At 51.0% G+C, this 22586-nt stretch overlaps 1 protein-coding gene across 1 annotated transcript; it reads left to right on the forward strand.

Annotated features, from left to right (window-relative positions):
- The first annotated feature begins 17300 nt into the window (after positions 1–17300).
- BHLHE40 (basic helix-loop-helix family member e40) lies at positions 17301–22376 on the forward strand. Its single transcript, XM_087745038.1, has 5 exons — positions 17301–17556; positions 17658–17727; positions 17938–18045; positions 18707–18830; positions 19861–22376. The coding sequence occupies exons 1-5, from the start codon at positions 17477–17479 to the stop codon at positions 20718–20720; spliced, it is 1242 nt and encodes a 413-aa protein (XP_087601164.1). The 5' UTR covers positions 17301–17476; the 3' UTR covers positions 20721–22376.
- Positions 22377–22586: the final 210 nt, after the last annotated feature.

A 22586-nucleotide genomic window follows, 5' to 3' on the forward strand; every position in this document is an offset into this window, starting at 1 on the left:
TGTGATCAATAAAACTTTTTTTTTTTCCCAAATTAGCTAGTTCTGGAGAGGGTCATTATTGATTACAGAAAGAAAAAGTCACTTGACTAATGAGAAAGAGAGTGGAGTGAGCTCCAGGATGCTCGAGAAATATTAACACTGCATGAAAGCAGTTCTGCAAGACAGGGAATGACTCCCCAAAGCATGTAAATACAAGCAAAGCAAGCACCCGACCCAGAGTATCAGTAGCAACAACACATTCCTTGGCTTTCCTTCTGCCTTTATAGATCCTTATTTTATGTTGGGACATTTTAGAAATTAAAACCAAACGGAGCACATCTGTCTATGATACCTGGAGAGCCTGAGCATCTCTGGTCCATGCGGACCGGAGCTCGTTCCCCCGTGCAGGCTGGGTGAAGCAGGGCGGCAGCGCCAGAGATGGGCCCAGCAGTGGGGGGAGAGCGGGGCTCAGCTCCCAGGCTGCGCAGGCACCTAGTTCTCACGAGTTTGACCTGTGCTAAGTGCCTAAGTACCCTTAAGGACCTCGGGCCGACTGGTCCGCTGGAGCTTGCAGAGAAGCCAGGCACAGCTCTGTTTAGCTGCTCCGATCCAAATTTCACTGCAGCCAGCAGAAAGGCTCCGAGTGGGCTTTGGGTCAGGATCAGGAAACAGGGATATCCTGAATACATGAATCCATGGGGTTTTCAGTTTATAAAGATGTTCCATTGAGCAAAACTTAACCTGATATTGAATCCTTATGTAGGCTGGAGCCAGTTTCCATATAAATTAATTGGGGGCATTGCATTTGTATTTCTTCAAGAACACAGTGGCCTCACTGGCCTCATAAGAATAAAAAGAAAGAATACACAAAGTTGTGTTTAGTTTCCAGGGTGTTATCTTTGTTTTTTCCCCTAAGAAACAAGACTTCACATGGCCAAATCTGGTATTGCTCATGGTGTAGGCTTGCCTGCCTGAGGTTCACCTCAGTCCTAAATCTGTGCTGTAAAAAATAAGGGGTTACCAAGATGGGACTGAAAAAACCTTGATAGCTCAGAGCTTATAGAAGAGCCCCACATGAGGCTGCCCTGGAATTGCTTTCATTATTAGATTGGTTTCTTGGCTCTCTTCCATGTATACCCAGGTCTAAGTGGCACATGTCCGGGGGGGAGGTGTTGGGCAACAGAAGTGATGTTTCATCCCTCGCTCTCAGTGCTCTTGCAGAGGGAAAGATCATCTTGTGATCAAGGCACAAGACCAGGAGTCAGACGATCTGGGTTATTGCAAAGTTTGCTTTGCCAATATTAGTTAACAGTTCTGACACCTTCGAATGCAGAGGCGCTCGGGGAATGTGCAGGTTGCCTGCTGCCACAAACACAGCGTATTTGGGGGTTCTTGTACTGTTCTTGTTGAATGAATAACTGCTCAATGGATTTAGCAAAATACTTTACCAGTGATGAACTCCACTGTGATGGAGCCAAGGAACATTTAGTGGCCTCAGCCTGAAGTTTTTGAAAATGGCTTTCAGGACTGATTTATAAGGGGTAATGGAGAGAGAAAGATGGAGCAGATCTGAACGGCTGGTCTCCACATGCATCCCAAGCGAGAGGGCACTCGCACAGTGCTTGTCTCACCATAAAACCCCGCACTTGAGGTAATGAAAATCATTTCTCTTTTCTGAAGGTTGACCGATCATCTTTCCTAATGCAGAAATCCCACCACATGGCATCCATCCTGCTGTAGGTATGCCCAGCAAGCCACATCACCATGCCCGTGTACCAGTGTACGTGACATGTGCTCGGGTCATGCCACGCAGGAAAGACCACAGAGCATCTGCCTCCTGGTGAGGCATGTTTGGGCACAAGGTCTCGCCCTGTCCCTTCCCATTCTGGGGCTTTCCCCAACTCCAGCCACAGTGGAGAAGTGGACAACACATCTGACCAAACTTCTCCTCTGACGTACAGGGCCACGGGGTGGGAGGAGGGCGGCCTGAGGTCCCTACGTAGTCACTGGGGAGTAATAGGACTTCTGTAGACAAGGTCAAATGCCTCTCTTCCCCGTGCAGACCAGAGCGAGGGGACCCCAGCTTATGTATTTAGGTGGAGAGCCCAAATGGCTGGAGGTCCCCATGGAGAGCTGAGCCCAGCATCTGTGCATGCTGCCGATCACGGACTCTTCTGCTGCATTGTTTGGCAATGAGCCGTAGCACAGTCTTCAAGTGCTCAAGCTAGATCCCTGCCTTTCCACCAGCATCTGCGATGGGTCCTGGCACAGGAGACTGCTCAGTTTTTCCTAAATCTGGCTGAACCGTCTCCCGGGAAATGGGAGTCAGCTTGCTCGCCATCCTGCTTGCATCAGTCCCAGAGTGGCAGGTGGGAAGTCAAAGTCCCTCTTTAGCTGAAGACACACAGAGCAGTTTTCATCCCCAAAACGTACAGGTTTTGAAAATTTCATGGGGAACAAAAAGGATGTTTCCTTATAGGGGGAAAAAGAGATAAAATTCAGTAAATCAAATTGGCTCCTCTGTGCCCTCTTTTTAGGTGCAGACTTGAGGAGCTGGAAAAAGATAGAAAGGAGGAGAAATCCCAGCTGAAAAGGCCCTGGGTGGTGTTTCAAGGCGGCAAGAGCCCAAGCGGTGCTCCCCGTGTCGCAGAGAGCAGTGCCGCGCTGCTCGTGGTGCTCTGGCTGCGGGCACCCTCTCTGCACGGCCCCGGCTCCAAACTAATGGTCTTGTGATTTCTTTTTTTTAATTCTTATTATTTCAGTCCCATGATTTTGTTTTCGCTGTTCCTAATTCTTTGCCTTGGGGAAGGGAGGCAAGGAACAGCACAGGATTTGTACTGCCATGGTTTTCTGGGTGTCATGGGCCATACTCTGACATTTAACTGATGAGGCATTGCCATCCAGGCTGCAGAAATCAGATTTTGTGATAAATGGTGGGTAGCGCAGTTCTCCTAATGAAGCTGTGTTTTCAGCATAACCAGTGGTTTCACTTCTATTCATTTCACTGTTTCACTTCTTTCCTTCTCTTTATCCAAGCAGTAAAAATTAATCAATCATCAGCCTAACAGCAGAAATTGTGGCATTGTATTCACTTTAGGGCAGTTGCTAAGACATCTTGGTGGAGTACAAGAATGTACTTGGCCAATGACAGGTAAAGATTAAATCTTGCATCATGCTGAGTTTCCAGAATTGAAGGGATTACATTATTTCTAGGTAATTTTAATGGCACTGAGAGAGAGAGTTTTAAACTTCCATGGTGCTTTTCATACTAAAAAGTCCCAGAGCACTTTACTGGCAGAATTTGATACAGAAACTGTCCATAGAGATAAAATATGACAATTGAGTGATAGCACCGGCAATAAAAGTAAAGAAAAACCTTATATTCTGAATACGGGGGAAGGGGGGCATCTAGACAGGCGTACATATATATCTACCCGTGTCATACACCCTCGTGAGAGATGCAAGAATGAGCATTCATTTCTCTCTTTCATCTGAAAGCAAGCTCAGAAATGCCTCCGTGCGCCCACCTGACCCGTTGCTGACCTCCTCCTGTGCCAGCTTGCTCCGCTTCCCCATCTCACTTCCCCCGTGGGCACGGGCGCTGGCGGTTCCCCCACAGCCGGGCCGACCTGGAAGTCTCCCCTCCTCTGAGTCACTCTTCTCCTCAGCTGCCCTTGGTACGTGGCTGGTATCAGGCTCTGGGGGTTTTCCATGTCTTGCAATTGGAAAGAAACAAGATAGGACAGTGGTGGCAAGGGATGGCGGATCATGAATGTCCCATCGGTGATGTGGCTGTGCTCCTGCCTTGTCTGCCGCCTCCTGCCAGCCCTGGTGGCATCACTACAGCTCCATGGCAGCACTGAGCGGAGGACACAACGCACAGGAAAAGTTGTGCCTGAGCAAAAGGTGCTTCTCGAGTCAGCTGAGAAAATACCACAAATGGATGGTTGTCCTGCACTGGGGTGGGATGGAGCTCAGGCCTTCCTTTGGCCACTTGCATCTTGTTCTTAGTTGGGAGCTGGAGCCTGTGCCAGAGGCAGGAGTCAATTCCTGACACAGGAGTGCCATGTCTTTGCACCCCCTCCTGACCAAGGATGAAGGCTATTGCTTCCACCGTGAGAGCTGAACACCGGTCTGGCAGGGAGTATGAGGCGTAGGAGGAAGGTCCGTCCAACAGGGAGGTCTGTCTGTCTGTACGGAGGGCATGCATATGCACCCACCTCTTCACAAAAACACACAGCAGCTTCTCCTACCTTGGAGCCCCAGAGCATCACCATTCAGGCGATTAGGAGAACACCGTTCGCTTTGGTTAAGCAACATCAGAGATCTCGAAGTGGTCCCCGTCGTTGCCCCAACGTTAACACATGCTGGGGTTACATTTGAGGAGTTTGAGTGAGTCTTGGGTGAGGCTGGAGCTCTAGCACACCACAGCTCATCTCCTGAAACTTTCTTCACCACTTTTCTCAGGAACATGCAGAATGGAAATAGAAGCTCCTGCCAGGAAATTTCCACCCCAAATCGGTAATGTTTGAGTAGTGGGAATGAGATGCCAAAAGAGTAGATTTTTTTAAATTTCTTTTTTCTGGAAAGTTGGCTGTGTGGATGTGTGATTTGGTAGTGGGTGTGGTGACCCCGGCACTGCACCAACTCATGCTCAGAAATGTTGCTAAGTGATTAATAAAATGACAGCCACGGCTGGCCGTAGGAGAGGCAAGAGCACCGAAGGAAACGCAGAACGTGCTTCGAAATTATTTTCTGGTTAAAGGAGGTTTCAGAGTTTTCTTTGCAAACAGAAAGAGAATTTATTTGTATTTTAAAAACCCATAAGAAAACCAAGACTAAAGATCTCCCACTAACTTTCTGAGGAAGTTATTTTCTGATGAGAATAGTTTGGCATCCAAAACACTCAAGGATAAGCAGCTTGGAGGAGGTCACAGCAGTCAGCCGAACTGGTCCTGTTACTCAGCACTCTGACACGCTCCGAAAGGGGTTTCGCTGGAAATCTGGAGGAGGTTTCACGATGGAAGATCGGGCTAAATAAAGGTCTTCCACCTCCATAATTCCGGCAGCTGAATTTCAGCACAGTATCTAGTCACAATGTGACACGGCTTCTCAGATTGAAGAGCTCACCTCAAAGCTCTAATTTTGGTGATGCTGAGTTGCAGCCAAAATGATTAATGGAGCAATCTCTGCTAAGGTGGGCTGTTCCTGAGGTCGCCTGCTTTGTATTTCCCCTGTACCTGTCTGTGAAGATCATCTGAAATGAGTCCTGGTTTCGGTTAGCTGACAGCGATAAAATTCATTTTTTAAAAATCTGTCTCTAGGAAGTGCCTTTTGCTGTGCGTTAGCACCGAGAGGGCTGAGGTCTGGATGGTGGCAAAGCCACAGCACCAGACTGTCCGGCACAGCACCGTGACTTCCAGTGAAACTGGAGTTGCCAGAGGCATTGAGCCGGTCATGTCATGCTCTGGGCATCCTGACAGCTCCTCACTGCTGGCTGGGAACAATACCAGTGTTCCCACGGGATGGCTAGCAAAAATCAGTGTATTTTAGTATTTCCGATGAGGTTTTTAAAGAGTAGCCAAAATTGACAGGCTTCAGCCAGCTGTTACGCCATGGGATGTTTTATTTCCCTGTGCAGTTCCTAACTCCCCACTGCCTTGGTGTAGTTGTCAGTGGGAACTGGCCCAGATGCCCCCGAACGGATTCCCCCCGAGCGCTGCGGAGCTCGCCTGCTCCCAGGGCTTTGTTCCTCCCGAGGCTGGGCTGTGCAGCTGAGAGCACAAAGAGTACAGGGGCTGAGAAAGGGTTAACGAGGGCAGGAGCTGGTAACAGGGCTGGTCCCTGGAAGGGGGATGCTGTTTGTGGGGGAAGAGGAAAGCCCGTCTGGGGTGTAGGAGAGACTTGGAGGGTTGTTACTCTAATCAGAAGAGATTAGGAGAGCAGGGCAGGAAGGCAATGTCCAATCTTCTGGCTCAGGTTTTCAAAGGGAGTTGCTTTTAAGGAGGACTTCCTCTGGGAGGAAGAGAAAAAAAAAAAGAGACATGGAAACGATCCAAATCCTCTGCTGAGAAAGAGGGTGAGGCCAGACAGGATTGATTTGGGACTTTATTTGGGTGTGCTTGGAATTGCCTGGGCCTGGGGAAGCACCGGGAGCCGGAGGATGAAGATAACCTGTGGGCAGAGGATGCTGGCTGGAGCCAGGCCCTGGGCTGCCGATGGGAGGGTGAATCACCCATCCACACCTGCAGACAGCACCTTGCTGGCTGGAGTCCTAGCGATCTTTGCTGAACTGTGCTTTTTTTTGATGTAAATAGGAAATGACTTCTGCAGCTGAGTCTTTGTGGGCACAGGGCTATAAAAGGCACTGCCATTTTACATACCACATTTTAGCTTGAGAGAGAGGAAGGAGGCTTTGCTATTACAGTCACATAGTTAATAAGCAAATATATGTGGCTCCATAGGGCTTGAATAACTTTTGGAAGCAAAGTAGTTATGAGGGCTGAGTCCTTTGCCTGCTCTAAATGACTAAAAATAATTGTTTTTATTTCACTTACGAAGTCACAGAACCCAAATGTTTCTGTGTAACATACCTGGCTCCAGCTCCTTGTCTTTGTAGCTCATAAGGAATGAACCTGTTGCAGTTGTCTGCTGGATTGCATCAGTTGCCCCTGGGCCTGGACTCCACTGACTTTTCTTAAAGATTTCTGTGTGTGCCTGCTTGCACAGCTTGCTCTGGCTGGGGGAAGCCTTGGAAAGCCTGAAACCTGCAGCCTCTTGCTGCGGGAAGGAGCAATGAGAAAAAGAGATTGCTGTACTGCGATCGTGGTTATGGCCTGCGCTACGCAGGGGTCCGGCGGGATGAACGCAAGGGGCTCTTCTGGCTTCAACAGCTATGAAACCCAGCTGGTGGGCTGGCCCGCGGCGGCCGTGAGTGAAAGCCAAGGGGGCCCATTTCCATGACAGCGTATCATAAGGGTGTGATTCAGCGGCTTTCTAGAAACGCGAGGATCTAAAAGAAGTAAAGAAGGAAGTTTTCCTTCTCTGTCTCATTCCACATTAAGAAATAAGGCAACTTGGGTTCTCCCTTTAGGGAAAAGGGAAATTTGGCACAAAAAAGCCCCTCCCTACCTCCACACATCTCTGTACCACGTCTCCGCTTCACTCTTCACTTGTTTTCACATAAAGTACTTTCCCCAAAAAATATTAGTCACAACTTTGGCTTCAACCAGCCAGTTCTCAACCTTCCTCAAAACAGTTTGAAATGGGTGACGTTAGTGGTGCGTGATGGCGATGGGTAGGGGTGTGGGTGGATTGGATGTAGCGTTTATGGAAGGTTCTGCATCGAAGTTCGGGAGCCCCAAACCTGCCACCTGCCTGGGCTGGCACAGGCTGCAGCAGGGGAGTCCTGAAGGACCTGCCAGCAGATCAGAGGGGCTTCAGTGGGTCCCTTGAATAAGACAAACTGTGAGGATGGAAAACCAGAACACCTGGTAATAGCATTGTGGGGATGCTTATGTCAGTTTTGTCAAGGGAGCTGAGAAGCCGGAGTGATGACTACTGTGTAAAGTTGAGTAATCCACATTGATGGGTGTCAGATTTGAACTAGCTGCCTAAAATCCTGTTTCTGAGCAGTAACTGCTTTATCAAGCAGTTCAGCACCAACGGGAAGAAAAAAAAAAAAAAAAAACAAAAACCAAAAAACCAAGTGGCGTGTTGGATCAGATACAGTTCCCAAGAATTCCTGGGAAGGAAGGGGCGAGGGATGTTTGGGTTAGACAGAGCTATAAAATTATATTCCAGGCCTGTAGCAGCTGCACATGCAAGCAAGCTTGCAGTCGCTGTGGGATCCAGAGTGAAATGAGCCCTGCCATCCCCCGTGCTTCCTCAAGTAATTATTACATGCGTTGCACCCTAATGAGAACCTGCTCCGTTTTCTCATCCCTCCACTCTGCTGCTCTTTCCTCATGGCTGCTTCTTCAGAGCTCTTCTTTGTAAAACCCATCTGGCAAAGGGCTTATATTTTATTCTAAAAAAGAGAAATCTTTGGAAATGAGTAGTTTCGCTGTGCATTATTATGCTTATAATCCTCTAATTTGGTAATAAGTCTCTAATCATAGCCACGCAGAATGATGAGCAAAGCCAGCCCGGAAAGGTGTCCCTGCGGGTTTCCCAGGTGCAGCAGCCACAGCATGCCCTGATGGACCATTGATTCCGTGGCTGGTCCCCAGGAAAGGCAGGGAGAAGATGGACCATATAGCAGCGGCAGTAAGGACCCTAGTGAGACCCTGTGCTGACATAAGTATGAAATCAGCAATTCCCAGCAACGACATCAGACCGAAGGAATGCGACCACGTACCGATAACGTAAAGCCATTCTTGAAACAGAGTCAAACATAGATCATTGGTGAGAAACCCCTGAAACGAGAGACGGTACCATGGGCAACTCGGGGTGGTTGCTGCATGATGGTGCCATTCTGGACAGCAAGACAATGCAGACCACGGATTTTAATGCATCATCCTCGTTCAAATTTTCTCCATGTAACAGAGGAAGGGGGATAGTCCAAAGGGTCCTGGCCCAGCTTTCAGATAGGTGGTAAGACCATGTTTTACAGATGTAAAGGATGTCAGAATGTTTCAGCTGGCTGGCCCCTTCCACCAGTAGAAAGAAACTGTAAGACATTAAGATTAAAAAATGCTATAAGGAAAAAAAAAGTAAATAAAGCCCAGGTACGTGCTGGGGCAGCAGACCGTTTTTCCAGACTCTGTGCACAGCCTGTGACTCTGCTCGGACACCCAGAACGGGCGTGCGAGCTGATGAGGAGCAGCCGGAGCAGAAGCCCTGCGGTGGCTGGGACTGCTGCGCGGTGCTCCAGGCAAGGTGTGGGGCGGCAGCGATGCCGAGCCTGTGGTGGTTGTAAAGGAGCCTTGTCAGCCCTGGGAAGAAGTGGTTTGCTACAGAGAAGGAACCGCTGGCTGTGCTCCCAGGGTAGGGGGATGAGGGATGGCAGCTCAGGGCCGGACCCAGGGGCCGGGGGTGCAGGGGGGTGTCTCTGCAGAGTGTGTCCTTGTGGGAGGAGGCAGCCCCGGTCTCAGTGGGAGTTTGTGTGATGATCTCTGTTCTGTGTTGTTCTGGCATAACGCAGGGCTCTACAAAAGCTGATTTCTCTTAGCCTAAGCTAAACCCTGCAATGTCTATGCTGCACTAGTATGTGCACAGAAAGAGGAGGGAAAAAGGCAAACCTTTCGAGAAGTATGTCTATAAATAGCAGTTTATCTTGACAACCCCATCTCTCCCCCAAAAAGTCAGGAGAAAATAACAAATACCATCCCTTTGCTAGGGATACTTTCTGCTCAAGAGCATTTTTCAAGGCTCTCTCTTGTGCAAATGCGTTAGCAGGGTGCAGAGGAAGGTGCAGTCTGCGAGCGAGGCCCTTGCAGCCCCTAATTACAACCTGCTGCTCTCGGGGCTTCTGCCCAGCCTGCTCCCGTAACGGCATTTTTCCCACTTCCAACACTGCAAAGAGGCAAATCAGTGCAAATACGCAGCTTGCTGAGTGCAGCATGTGGTGCCAAGCCACACCTTAAAAAAAAAAAAAGGACTTCCAGATTCTTAGATTTGAAAGATCACAGTAGCTAACTGGGTTCTGCACAGCCTGGCTTCCCGGGCAGGGAAGCTGCCCGTCTGCCAGGGCTGGTGGCCAGTCAGGCAACTGGTCATTCCCACCCTTCTGCACCCTATTAAAAGGACTGCATCTTTACATCATGCCAGCCTTCCAGACTGCAAGGTGGTGGCAACAGATAGCTTGCTCTCAGCAGAGCCGAGCACTGAGTAAACCCCCGGTAAGCACCAGGGAAAGGAGACTGCAGTAGATCTGGCTTAGGTTAGAAATGGATTATGTTCTCGAAAACACCGCAAACTCGGTCCCAGTGTAGAAGAGGTGGACGGGACAGGTTCCCCGTGAGGGAGATAGGGAAAGCCAAAACATGAGCCCCGACGGGCAAACTGGCGTCGGGGATGTCTTTACTCAGCGCTGCAGCTGGCTCAGAGATCCTGGGGAAAGCTCCAAGCCTTGAGAAGCAAGGGACTAGAAATACAGAGTAGGGTAAGATGAAAATGAGACAAAGTCATCACTTCCCAAAACCTTCACAGTGAAGGAAACACCTCCCACTGTCTGGAGGATCCATGGGAATATTATAATATTTGTTCCAAAAACATGACTGGGTGGATACAGAATTACTGACGCAGACACAAGCAGCTAATTGAATTCATACGTAGAAGCCCTGGACACCATATGGCCTCAATAAAACGTGGGTCCGTAGCTGTTTCTTAGCAGATGGTTATTCATTTTCATAATCTTAAATCAAAAGATCATTTTTATATCTGGAGATCAAAGGCACTTAATGTCTCCTTGGTCGAGGTTTATAAAACGAAACCTCTGTCCTCTGTTTTGGCGTTACGTGCGAGGCAGACGGGGGTTTTCCCCTGAAACCTTTGCAGAGGCTCCGGGCAACCACATCTGGGCAGCAGCTGCAGATGTTCGCAGCTCTTCAGGGCTGGGACTTTATTTTCATTATACAGACTTACAGTTTATAAAATCAGAAGGGACAGTTATAATGAGCTTGTGTGGCCATTTATATTTCCCCAGATTACTGGGGCCATGTGAATATTTTGTGATGAAATTGTTCTTTTTCCCTTAGAAAAAAATGCCCAAAGCACCCTCTGACCTGTCAGATCCCATACCCAGCCCCACAAAGTGGTTGTGTGAGGCCAACGCTGTACCTACTCGGGCATCCCCGTGGGAGGCGAACCCGCGGAGGTACAAGGCAAGTCTCGGACTCCTCTTCAGCTGTGTGTGAGAGGGTGGGCGAGTGCTCGCCTCTGAGGCTGCACGTCAGTGCTGCTCCGCCAGCAGCCAGTGCAGGGGAGGAGAAGGGGGCGAGATGAATTTACATGGAAAGTACTTCCACACCCACCAAAAAACCTCTAGGATAGGCATGATCTTTGCCACCTAAGAATGAAAGGTGTGTGGTTACTCAGAGCACTGTAGGTACAGGTTGCAACAAATTGAGTCCTGTAGCCTGTTAATAAACCTCATTTTTGCAGCGGCTACCTGCTGGCTGATGCGCAGTTCTCATCGGTGTGAAGGTGTAACCGAAACACACCTCCTCTCCTGCGAACCCACACTGCCGGAGCGCTCTTTGCATTTCAAGCACTGATGCAGGAGGTTAATATTTGCACCACCATCAGCAAGCCTCTCCGAGAAGAGAACGAGCACTTCCCTGCCATCATGCGGGTTGTGCCTGCCAGCCTCGCCGCCTCGGCTGCAATATGGAAATGATCCTCCCCAGCAGACAGCAGAGTCCCACCTCGGTTCCCATTCACCTGGAGATGAAAGTGCTCTGGCTGCCAGTGTAGGCGGGGCAAAACTATTTAAAAACCTCATTAGAGAAAGTATTTGGGGAAGACAGCAACACCCTCAGTTGTGGTTTGCTCCAGGACTTCTCAGCCAGATCACTTCTGATACAGAGGGAAGGGCACTATGAGAGACATTCCTGTCAACTCGTACTTCTCGTAGGGATGCCTTGGGTGTACTTTGCCTTTTTCTCTGTCCCAATGGGCTGTATTTTCTACGTAAATATGGGCATGTTCCCCTCCCGGTGCTGTTTAGGTGAGGAGCCCCTGCGATACGGAGCGGTCCTGTTTCGTGCCGGAGGAACGCAGTCAGCAAAACTGCGTGTAATCTTGATTAGGCACAAATCAGCCGTGAATATTTCCTATTCCATTTAATTCCCATTTGTGCTCATTTCAGCTGAATTTGCAGCAGGAGTAGTGCCCAAGCCACATCTGGCTCGTGATGCACATGGGATCGGACTGGGAGTTTGGGAGGAGGTGGATCTGGATTCAGAGATTTGGCTTCTTATTTAGAAAATGACTGGTTACATTCTCCCACGGCTGCTCCAGACTACCCCAGAGCTTAATGATATTCACATCCAAGTGTTTTTTAAGTCTGCATGACTAGGAAGCAATCTCAAGCGTATGGTTTGTCTGGCCTGTTACGAAGGAGCCCATGCACCTGCATTTCCCCTACCGCCTGCGTTTTCTTTGCATCGCATTTATTCAAAGGGGTCAAATGTTCGTTAACTACTAGCGAGTTAGAGCGCCAATAAACCCTTTTCCTCTCCCAACGCACTCAGCCATCCGCACACCTTAAGTAGCCCCCCGTTCATCAGGACAACTGCAGCCCTCAGCCAGCCATGGGGGCATCCCGCTCCCCTCACAAGCAGGTGCTTGAGCCCGTACGCTCGTACACGCCTACAAAGACCAGGCTGGGCTAAGCGAGTCCACATGCAGGATACAGCCTTGTTCTCCCTTATCTCCAGCCATGGGAGCAGATGGTGTCCCTGCAGAAATTCATCTGGGCTCCCCATGGCACTGCTTGATCCGCCTGCCCGGTTTTGTCCCAGCCAGCTTCCCACACTGAACTGCTGCGCTCTTCACCTCTGCCACAAACCCCGACAAACAGCCTTCGCCCTGCCGCTGCTGCTAATGATATTTACAGTTTGAACCAAGTCCCCCTGAGCTGATCAACAGGCGCCTTGTACGCCATGAGCACGCAGATCGCGCAGACCTTGTCCAGCAGGCTCGGGTTCAGGGGTCAAGGTTTAATTCATCTGTGTCCTGACATGAACTGTAGGAGGAACATACTCCCAGTCTCTTCTTCTGCCTGTTCTGGATTTATTTTATTACTTTTTTTAGGGGGGTGTTTGTGTGTAATTTTTTTAAATAGTTAGCAAGTTCAGAATACTTTTTATGTAAATACTTGACTCAGACGTAATGTAGTTTGGCCCTGTAGCTGTTGCTACCTGCATCCCCCAAAAAGAACAAAATCTCCCTTAGCTATGAGCCCTGGTGGCATGGATTCCTGCTGGGGTATGTGGATGCCAGCGAAAAATAAATAATGCTGTAGTTAAAAGGTGTGGTATTTTCTAAGTTGTAGATCTAAAGGCACCCTACTTTCTTTGCTTTGCATACTTGCAGAGCACCATCCTTTCTGCTTTTCAGATATGAAAGCTGAAGCAGAGAGACATCTGATGAGGCTTCATCGCTGACTCACTGTTTGATGTTAGGCAGAAGGAGGAATGTGATCAGATACCATTGTGCAAAGCATCCACCAGACAACTCTGTCACTCGGGAGGAGAAGCAACTCCTGCTCCTGAGCAGGCCGGGTTGGCAGCCCAGCTGTCCTGCCCACAGCTGGCTCCCTGCCGTCTCCGAAGCGGGGGGAACCCCTCACCGTCCCCTGCCCCACTTGAGCTCTGCCGAGGCCACGCAGCGTGGGCACAGCAGCAGGGGACAGGTGACGTCGCCTTTGAAATCGCTCTTACGCCACGTGCAGACGGAGGTTCAGGGCTCTGCTCGTGCTAGCAGGGTCAGGCTGCAGCCGGGCGCACCGCTGGCGGGGCGTGCATGGGTGCGCACGGGTGTGCACGCCTGGAGTTCTTTCTCACGAGATGGTGCAACCAGCCGGTGGGGAACTGGTTAAACAGCGTGAGCTCCTCGGCTGCCTGGGTTTGGCTGGCGGTGTGAGGCAGGGCAGGATGTCACCGGGAAGCAGGCATGTTTTATTAAACAGAGTATCAAAGTGGGCTAAAGTCTCTTATTATGAATTGTAACGTCCACAAATTTTGCCACTTCCAAATAGTTTCCACCTACATATTCCTCCCACTGCTACACTGAGTGCTGGCAAACATCTCCGCTCAAAGAGGGGAATGGCTTTCATTTGAAAAGTCCTCGGGCAAGTTTCACTGAGCGGTGCCAGCGTCATACCCGCAGCTCTCACGTGCCCGGCAGCGACCCAGGGTAGTGCCGGAGGGAGGGCCCTTCGCTTGCCCAGGACTCCACAGAGACCACAGCTCTCGCTAGGTTTTCCCAGTGTTTTATCCAAGCAGTGTCCATGGTAGCCTAAACCAATGTAATTAAGCAGCGATCGGTGCACGTACTCGCAATATTAAATCTCGACTCATTCTAAAGTGCGGATGATTCCTTTCATCGCGGCAGCGAGCGTGGCCAGCTGTGCTATTGAGATAGTGAGTCACACGTACACGCAGCTGAAACCACCAGACTTCACACTAAATTCAAGCTTTTGCAACTACCTGCAGGCTACCAGAAGGACAAGGCAGAGCCCTGGTGGGTGACAAACCATTCCTCAGAGCCTATGCTCTTAAGTCACACCGTGTCCCTTTCGGGATCCTTCCTGCAGCTGATGGGTGAAGGCTCTCCTACGCGTGCCTTAGTACAGTTGGGAAATCAGACGTGCAGGTCTCCTGGGAGCTGCTGATCCTGAGCACTCCTGGCTCGATACATCCGACACTGAACAAGATGCTTAAGTACCGCAGACCTCAGGCTGCAGTAAGGCGGTGGGTGTTAGATGGAGGTACCGTCCTGTGTAGCTGACAGCACCCTGCTGCCCACGAGGACCTTCAGGTCCATCCCAAAGGCTGGTGCTGTGGCTGGAGATGTGCCTGTCTCAGGGGAAGAAGAGCCACCACGTTTACTGAGCAAAGGCTGGGCAAGGAGCGCACCCTGCTCCCCTGCTCTCTTAGAGGCAGTTTGGCTCCCACTGAAACTTTTATTTCGGCAAAAAGTAATGGGTATTAATTATCAAGGCCTTGAGGTCGTCCATCAGATGCTGAGGGCTAACCGCGTCCGTGCAGCGCCTCCCGCATGGCATAACCTCAGCGTCCAGCCTTAGCTGCTGGGCCAAGACATGGCTGTTCTTTCACCTCCGGTGCCAGTAACCTGAAACGAGATTGCTGGAAATGAGAGAGAGGGAGAGTCAGCGATTTGATTACAGGCCACAGGCACATGCCTGGCCTTCATGGATATATTAAGTAAGAGACATTTTAAAACAAAACCACCCTCAGTAACCTTATCGTACGCTTGAATCCACAACCCATCTGTTAACTCCCAGCGCTGCCCACATAGGCTCCGACCAGGCGTCGGTGCCAGGGATTTTCGGAACGTTTCCCCCCAAATCGCTGTGGTCAGAAGGGGACAGTCGCGGGGAAGGGGCAGGTCCAGGAGCTCGGCCCCCCCAGCCTGCCTTCAGCACACCTTCCAACCGGCCCCCAAACCCTCGCCTTTTACTGCGTCTGTAAATAGCTGCAAATCCCCCTTGGACACGAGCTGCCGCTGTCCTGTGACTCTCAGCCCTTCTGCAACAAGCATTCAGGAGACCTGCTGCTCGACGAATGGCTTTAGAAAATGAAGCCTTTTTAAACATTTTGCTACTGCCTTAATCATACATTGTAAAGGAACCCTCCATGTAGAAATAATTCAGCAAACAAAATCAAGAAGGCAAATTGATGATTGCATCAGCCCTAGCTTATGAAAACTGATCCCCAGGAAAATGTAATTCAACTCTCCAGCAATCTAACTTGATGCCCAAGAATGTAATAACTTCATTTGGATCCTCTTTTTAGGGGGACTCCTAAATCCTTGGCAACGTCCCTTAAGGTCATGACTAAATCCTGATATGGAGAATTGTTTGGCAAGCACGAGAACAGTAAAAGGGCTAAATAATTGGGGATTACCTCTGACCCTGATTTGTAGCTCACCACCCACTGCAGGAATGTACCGAATATCTGAAAGAGCATGCAGGAGTCAGACAATTCATGGGCATGAAACTGTCCACGTACATTTGGAGTCTGCAACTTAAAATGCAGAGCAGGTTGGCTCCAAACCTCATTTTTCATTAGCAATCAGTTGCAGCAAGCTCTATTTCTGTTGCCTTGGTCAGAGGGTCAGTGATGGGACAGATTAAAAACTGTACATATTTTTTTTCCCCCTTTGTTTGGAAAATAACAGCTTGGGTCTTCAGGGCAGAGAGAGAATGAACCATCTGGTTCACTGCCCGCTATTTAGGCTGGTTACTTTCCCCTGAACTGCAGGAAGGGACAAACACATCAGTTGCATCTCTTCTGACCGTTATTGCTGAATTTGTTCGGCGCCTGTATGGAAGACAGTCTCTGCTCTGAGAAGTCCACAGCCCCGAGCTGCGATCCTGCCCCCGTTTATACTCAGTGCTCCATTTTCAGTCCGTAAGTCCTCTCCTCCGCGGTGGGCTGGGTCTGCAGCATCACAGCGGACCCTCAAGATCAGTGAGCAGGTCGCGGCCACACACGCCAGGTTTGCACACTCAGACGCAAAGTACCGAGAAGACCATATTGAGTGGGACAACGTAAGCATCTGCTCCTGGGGAGCTCCGTGCCACTGATACAGCGCTGCGTTGTTTATGCTGGAGATGCAGCTGGGATCTTGTGAAGAGCTTTTTGGTTTTTAGCAACCTTACATTTACGGCTAGCAGATTTCTGCGAGGCTCTGACTTCCCTTAGGATTCCTCCTGGTAACGACACGCGCCTTCAGATGGCGGTGAGCCATAAAAGGCCTGTCTCCATCGCCCGCATAAAATCTCTTTGTGCTCTCACGTAATACCTCCTGACCTCAGGTTCCTCCCGACGTGGAGCGGACCAGGACTCTCCGAGGCGATAGCAGAGGCTCTGTGCTGGAGTTCTGCTATTACCTTATCTTGCTAAATGCGCCTTTTATCTGATGAGCTTGCCTCTACTTGTTCAGCATTCGGCAGGGAAAATGACCATAAGCCCTTCAAGAGAAGAGGGTTTTTTTGGCAGGTACACACCATTATCATCCTGCTCAGCGTTTTGCAACAGCTGGCATCCAAGAATTGCAGATGCTTTGCAAAAGCATGAGGCGTCCTAAACTTCTCTGCGATGCTGGCATTTATCTGTAGCCATTTCATAGCGGCTCTCGGTTATTTTGTCGCGTTTCCAAAGCTCCGAGGCTGCAGATTTAGTTGGGCTCTGCGTTTACGCCTCTTTTGGGTTGGGGGGGGGGGGGGGGGGGGGGGCGGGGGGGATGTCCAATCTGTACGAGGAGACGGGCAAGAGGCAGCAGCCTCCACCACCGCAGCTGTGCCGGTACGCGCGGCGGGGTCCACACCGCACCCGGGGCGCGGCTTCGAGGCTGGAGCTGCGCCGAATTCCCCTCCCGCCGCCCCGGGAGCGGGCTGGCGGCGGCGCCGACCCGCGGGGGTCCCCGTCGCGGCCGGCGGCTGCCGCCGGGGCAGAGGCGCGGGCGGCGGCGGCGGCGGCGGCGGCGGCGGCGGGTCCCGCTCCCGCCCGGGGCGCGCGGCCCGGCCCCGCCCCGGCACGTTGCGCGGCGGCGGCGGCGCTGCCGACACGTGAGGCTCATGTGACGGGGGCCGGCCCGCCCGCCCCGGCGGCCGCCAGACGTGCCGGCAGTCACAGGGTAGCGCACGTCGCTCCCGTCCACCCACTCGCCCGCATTTAACCCGGCCCGCCGCCGCCCGCCGCTCCTCAGCCCGCGCGGCGCGGACCCGGCATGAGCAGCCCGCCCTGAGCGCCGCCCGCCCGCGCCCCGAGCTCCGCTCCGCAGCCCTCCGCGCCCCACCGCCATGGAGCGGATCCCCGGCGCGCAGCCCCCGCCCGGCTGCCTGGGCAAGCTGCCCGCCCTGGAGAGCGGCGACGTGCCGGGGTAAGCGGCGGCGGACGGCGGCGGGCGCGGGGGGAGGAGCGGCCCCGCCGCGGTCCCCGGGGGACAGGGATAATTTCGCTGCTTTCGTTTCGCCCGTGCAGGCTGGACTTCGCGCACATGTACCAAGTGTACAAGCCCAGGAGGGGGTTAAAGCGGAGCGAGGACAATAAGGTAAATGGGGGGCTGCGGGGCAGCCCGCCCCGGGAACCGAAGTTTCCCGGCGGAGGCTGCCTGCGGGCTGCTCCCGGCGCGGGGCCGGGCGGGGGGAGCGGCCCTCTGGCCGCGGCGGTCCGGCCGCTGCTGCCGGCGGACAGACGGACAGCAGAAGCGGGGAGCGCCGGGCGTGCGGGGCGCGCTGACCCGCTGCCGCTGCCCTTGCAGGAGACCTACAAGTTGCCTCACAGGCTGATAGAGAAGAAGAGGCGCGACAGGATCAACGAGTGCATCGCCCAGCTGAAGGACCTGCTGCCCGAGCACCTCAAGCTGACGGTAGGTGGGAGCGGCGGGGCGGCCCCGGGACCCGCCGCCGCCGGCGGGGCTGGACGGAGCCGGCGCCTTCCAGCAAAGGCGCCCGCGGCAGCGGCTCCTCCGCGGCCGGCTCTTTCCCTGCCATCTCAGCGGGGATTTGCCTTGGGTTTTTTTCTTTTTCTCCCCCCCCCTCCGTCGCGTCCCAGCCCCGCGGCGTCCGCACGCCCCAGGCGGGCTGTAAACGCATCCCAAACTTTCCCGGGAGCAGAGTCCTCGGGCGGCTTCGGGAGCTGCCCGGTTCCGCGGGAGCTGCCCGCGGGGCTCGCCCCCCCGCTGCGGCCGGGAGCAGCCCCCGGCCGGGCTCCCCTGTGCTAAGGTCAGGGTGCCGGCAGGGGCAGCAGAACTGATAAATAAAATACTTCTCTTTGAGCTATGCGGCTGGTCCGAAAATGCCCATAGGATTCCGCGATAGGCTTTTCTGGAGCCTGCTTTTTAAGTTATTTTCATGGAATATTGTCATTTATAGTCCTGGACTGTTCAGGGTCGAGTACTGCCTGCAAGCCTTTTCCTCCAAACCACGCCGGTCCTTCCTCTGTTATTCGGAAAACGTTGGCAGCCCCGTCAGGCTCCTGCGTGCGTGGCCAAACCCACGGCGGATGCCAACCTGTCCCTTTGCTTTCAGACTCTAGGTCACTTGGAGAAGGCCGTGGTTCTCGAGCTCACCTTGAAGCATGTGAAAGCACTAACCAATCTCATTGAGCAGCAGCAGCAGAAAATAATTGCTTTGCAGAATGGTTTACAAGCGGGTGAGTACTCAATTTGTATCGTGTGAGAACGTGCGTGCGCTTGATGGACTTTCTCTCTGAGTCTTTGAAATGCAGTTGTGACACTTCGTTCCTGAGAAGGGAGGAGGCAGGAGTTCTTGCCTTTAATCGCCGTCATTTTCTCTTGCTTTGCTTAGGAGCTTTTACAGAAAAAAGGTGCATTTCTCAGTATGGTCAATGTAGAGTGCCCTGTGGAGTTGTTTTGAAATTAAATTGGATTTTAAGTAGCTTTATTTAAAGCTCAGGTTTGCCATGAGGCTCTCTCCAAAGCCATTCAAATCTTCCCATTCGTGTTCATGAGCTTTGGATCAAACCCAGTTTTGTTGGTTCGGGGTTTTTTTCTGAACATACATACAAATCTGCTTTTTATAGACACCTTCTTCAGGTCTCCCTATAAGCAAGCTAGGCTGCGTTCTGCAGGCAGAGAGGGGACCCAGTATATTAGCTTATCATGCTTTAGATGCACTTCCTCCTTCTATTTTCACATGTGGCACTCACGTGAATCTGATAAAGTAAAATTTAGTTTTTCTGAAGAGCCTTCCACTGCTCTGACAGCCACAGGGAGTGCAATAGAGCTTCAAGCTGAAGCAAAAGCGCCTGAGGTTGGCGGATCTGCTGGCGGGTAGACGTGCTCCAGGAGCTCTCTGCCTGGAGGTGAAGGGCGAGGTGCAATCTGCCTTTCCTGGGGTGTTTCCCAGGGAAGGCACCAGCTTGGCTCACTGCTTTGCTCCTACTTCAGCACCTGTTGAAGGTGGCATATACAGTAAATACAGAACTAAAAAATAAGTTTAAAGTTGTTATGTAAACGCGGACAGGTGGATGTTCAGACAAAAATGTACGCTTACACAGAAATCAGGGGAATGTATGCAAAATTCAGGTTGACCATCAAGTTCACTTCTCTAGCTGTGCTGTAACCGAAGTTTAATATCGCCTCCAGTCCGCCTCAAAGATGGTAATGGAACTATTTAGCACATTGTTAATTTTTAATTTCTTTCTGTTAATGTTTCCTCAGGTGACCTGTCATCAAGAAACCTTGATTCCAGCCAGGAAATGTTTCGATCCGGTTTCCAGATGTGTGCCAAGGAAATGCTGCAATACCTGGCAAAGCACGAGAACGGCAAGGACCTGAAGTCGTCCCAGCTGGTCAGCCATCTGCACCGAATGGCCTCAGAGGTGCTCCAGGGCGGAGCCGACCGCAAGTCTGGAGACATCCCTCCTAAAATGGTGGACTTGAAAGAGAAACCCGTCTCCTTGACCAAAGCGGCGGAGGGACACGGGAAAAACTGCGTGCCTGTGATCCAGAGGACATTTGCTCACTCTAGTGGGGAGCAGAGCGGCAGCGACACAGACACGGACAGTGGGTACGGGGGAGAGCTGGAGAAAAGTGACTCCAAATCCGAACAGCAGTATTTCAAAAAGGATACCGAACTCAAGTATGCTGTCCAGGAGAGAATAAGCTCTATTAAGCAAGAGACTGAGGACCCGCCAGCCAAAAGGAGCAGGCTGGAGTCGCCGGAGGACGAGGGCCCTTTTGGCAGCGACATGATGGGCTCTTCTAGCAGCTTCCTGGGCCCCCATGCTCACCAGCCTCCCTTGTGCCTGCCTTTCTATTTGATCCCACCATCCGCAACAGCCTACCTGCCCATGCTGGAGAAGTGCTGGTACCCGGCGTCCGTACCCGTCTTGTACCCCAGCCTCCCAGCCTCTGCCGCAGCACTTACGGGGTTCATGAACCCTGATAAAATCTCGCCGCCTCTGCTGATGCACCAGAGACTCCCTTCTCCCATACCGGCCCATTCCCCTATCGACTCCTCGGCTCTGCTTCAAGCTTTGAAGCAGATTCCTCCTTTGAACTTGGAAACCAAAGACTAAGCACAGTGTGACTTTTCTTTTCTTTTCTTTTTGTTTCTTTTTTTTTTTTTTTTTTTTTTTTTTTTTAGTTTGAGACTGTTTCACTTTTATATATTGGCTGGACTGAGGTGTGGGGATAAGGTTCACTGCACATAGGAAGCTAAATCCCCTTTTCTCTGACTTGTCAAGTAGCTTGGAGAAGGATGAAGGATGTGCCCAGGTTAGCAATTCAGAACTACTTCCAAAAGAATAAAAAAAAAAAAGGGTTTTGTGCTTTACCCCTTACCTTGTTCCCTCTCCGCATCTACAGAACAACAGTTGACTCAGTCAGCTGTGACTATTGCAAAGCTGTGAAAAAAATATTCCATTAGGCAGACTTGGTTTTAGGCTCTGTGAATATAAAAATATGGTACTTCTCATAAGGGCTTTTAAGGCAACGGCCCCACTGCCGGCAGTTTGAGCTGAACTGATTTGGTGCCCCATCAGTCGCCAGTGTCTGAGTGACGGGCGCGGCCGCCCTGAGCGCGGTGTGGCGGTGGTGGCAATGCCACCGGAAGCGTAGGAGGAGCAGAGCAGTGGTCGCTGCTTGGTCATGCATTGTCAGGTAGACTTAAGACGGGTTTCTCTCCACACCTTTGCTAATATATATATCTCTATATATATTTTAAGAAATAAAAGGTAGATGCTGCTTGGAAGCTTTACATGGCGTACATCTAATAAATAAATTAACACGTGCCCCTTCCTGTAACTTGAGCTGCTAGTTTGGGCCGGGTAGGGGAGAAAATATCCCAAGGATCACTTTGCTTGTTGCACCTGACTCCAGGCCTCTCTCTCGCTGCTGCTGCACAGTTTTGCCGGGTCCAGTCTATTAGAAATCAGAATGGTTTTACGAGTCCCATCAGTGGGGGCCCAGCCAGCGAGCAGCCGCTTCCCAGCGTGGGGCAAGTCGAGAGCTTCATGCAAGAGGGAGCAATTCAGCCAAAGTCGACAGCACGATGCCTGCTGAACATGCCCCTGTCAGTGCCTTTGAAAAACTAAAAGGCTGGGATTTTCAAAGGAGTCTAATCCCGGTGGGGTTTGAACATCTAAATTCCTTAGTCTCCTTGGCAAACCCTGGCCCACATTACTGTATTAAAGAACGAGGGTTAGGGTGCTGACACTTGTCCCATTAAACTGCGAGGGTCTTTCTCCGCAGAGGAACATCATGTCCAATGTGGCTTTTTTTTTAATTAAAAAAAAAAAAAAACTTCACTGCAAAATGCAGTGCTGTTTTTTTTTTTCTTAGTGGTTTTTAGAACTTGTGTCCAGAAACCCCATTGTATGGATTTTCATTTTGCCCTCCCATTGCACCAGCTGTTGAGATGCACTATGCTTGATTGCAGATTGTGTTCTAACGTTTATTTTGTTGTTGGTTTTTGTTTTTTTGGTATACAGTTGTTGCCTTTATTTGTAAAATCCTGTTATAAATATATATATATTATATAAATATATTAAAAGGTAAAACGTTTCAGATGTCTATTATTTGTATAACTACTTGAGCATAAAGAAGTGAGAAATATGAATGTATTCTTGTTTCTGGGTTGTCTTGTTTTTTGAAGAGAAGAATTTTTTGTTTTTCTCTAGGGAGAGGTATAGTGTTTATATTTTGGAGCCTTCTTCAAGGTGGGATATTGTACATATTTTTATCTTGAGTAAATGTTAAGTAGTTGTTTAAAAATACTTAATAAAATAATTCTTTTCCTGTGGAAGATAAGGGTTTGCTTCCTGTGCTTGTAAATGTTTGAGCAGGGTCACTTCGTAGGGTCCGGCCCGGCAGACGGAGGCGAGCAGACGGGCGCAGGGAGGAGCGGGGCTCTCCTCGCTCCCTTGACAGCTCCTGTGCCGCCA

The sequence above is a fragment of the Nipponia nippon genome, unplaced genomic scaffold (assembly GCF_047370975.1).
Source record: "Nipponia nippon isolate SJK-2023a ecotype South Korea unplaced genomic scaffold, ASM4737097v1 scaffold_9, whole genome shotgun sequence".
NCBI lineage: Eukaryota > Metazoa > Chordata > Aves > Pelecaniformes > Threskiornithidae > Nipponia > Nipponia nippon.

Bases quoted from the DNA above. Each gene is read 5' to 3' on its own strand.
- BHLHE40 (XM_087745038.1), top strand. From the start codon at position 17,477: ATGGAGCGGATCCCCGGCGCGCAGCCCCCGCCCGGCTGCCTGGGCAAG. The intron at 17,557-17,657 runs GTAAGCGGCGGC...TCGCCCGTGCAG, and splicing joins GAGAGCGGCGACGTGCCGGG to GCTGGACTTCGCGCACATGT. The intron at 18,831-19,860 runs GTGAGTACTCAA...ATGTTTCCTCAG, and splicing joins GCAGAATGGTTTACAAGCGG to GTGACCTGTCATCAAGAAAC.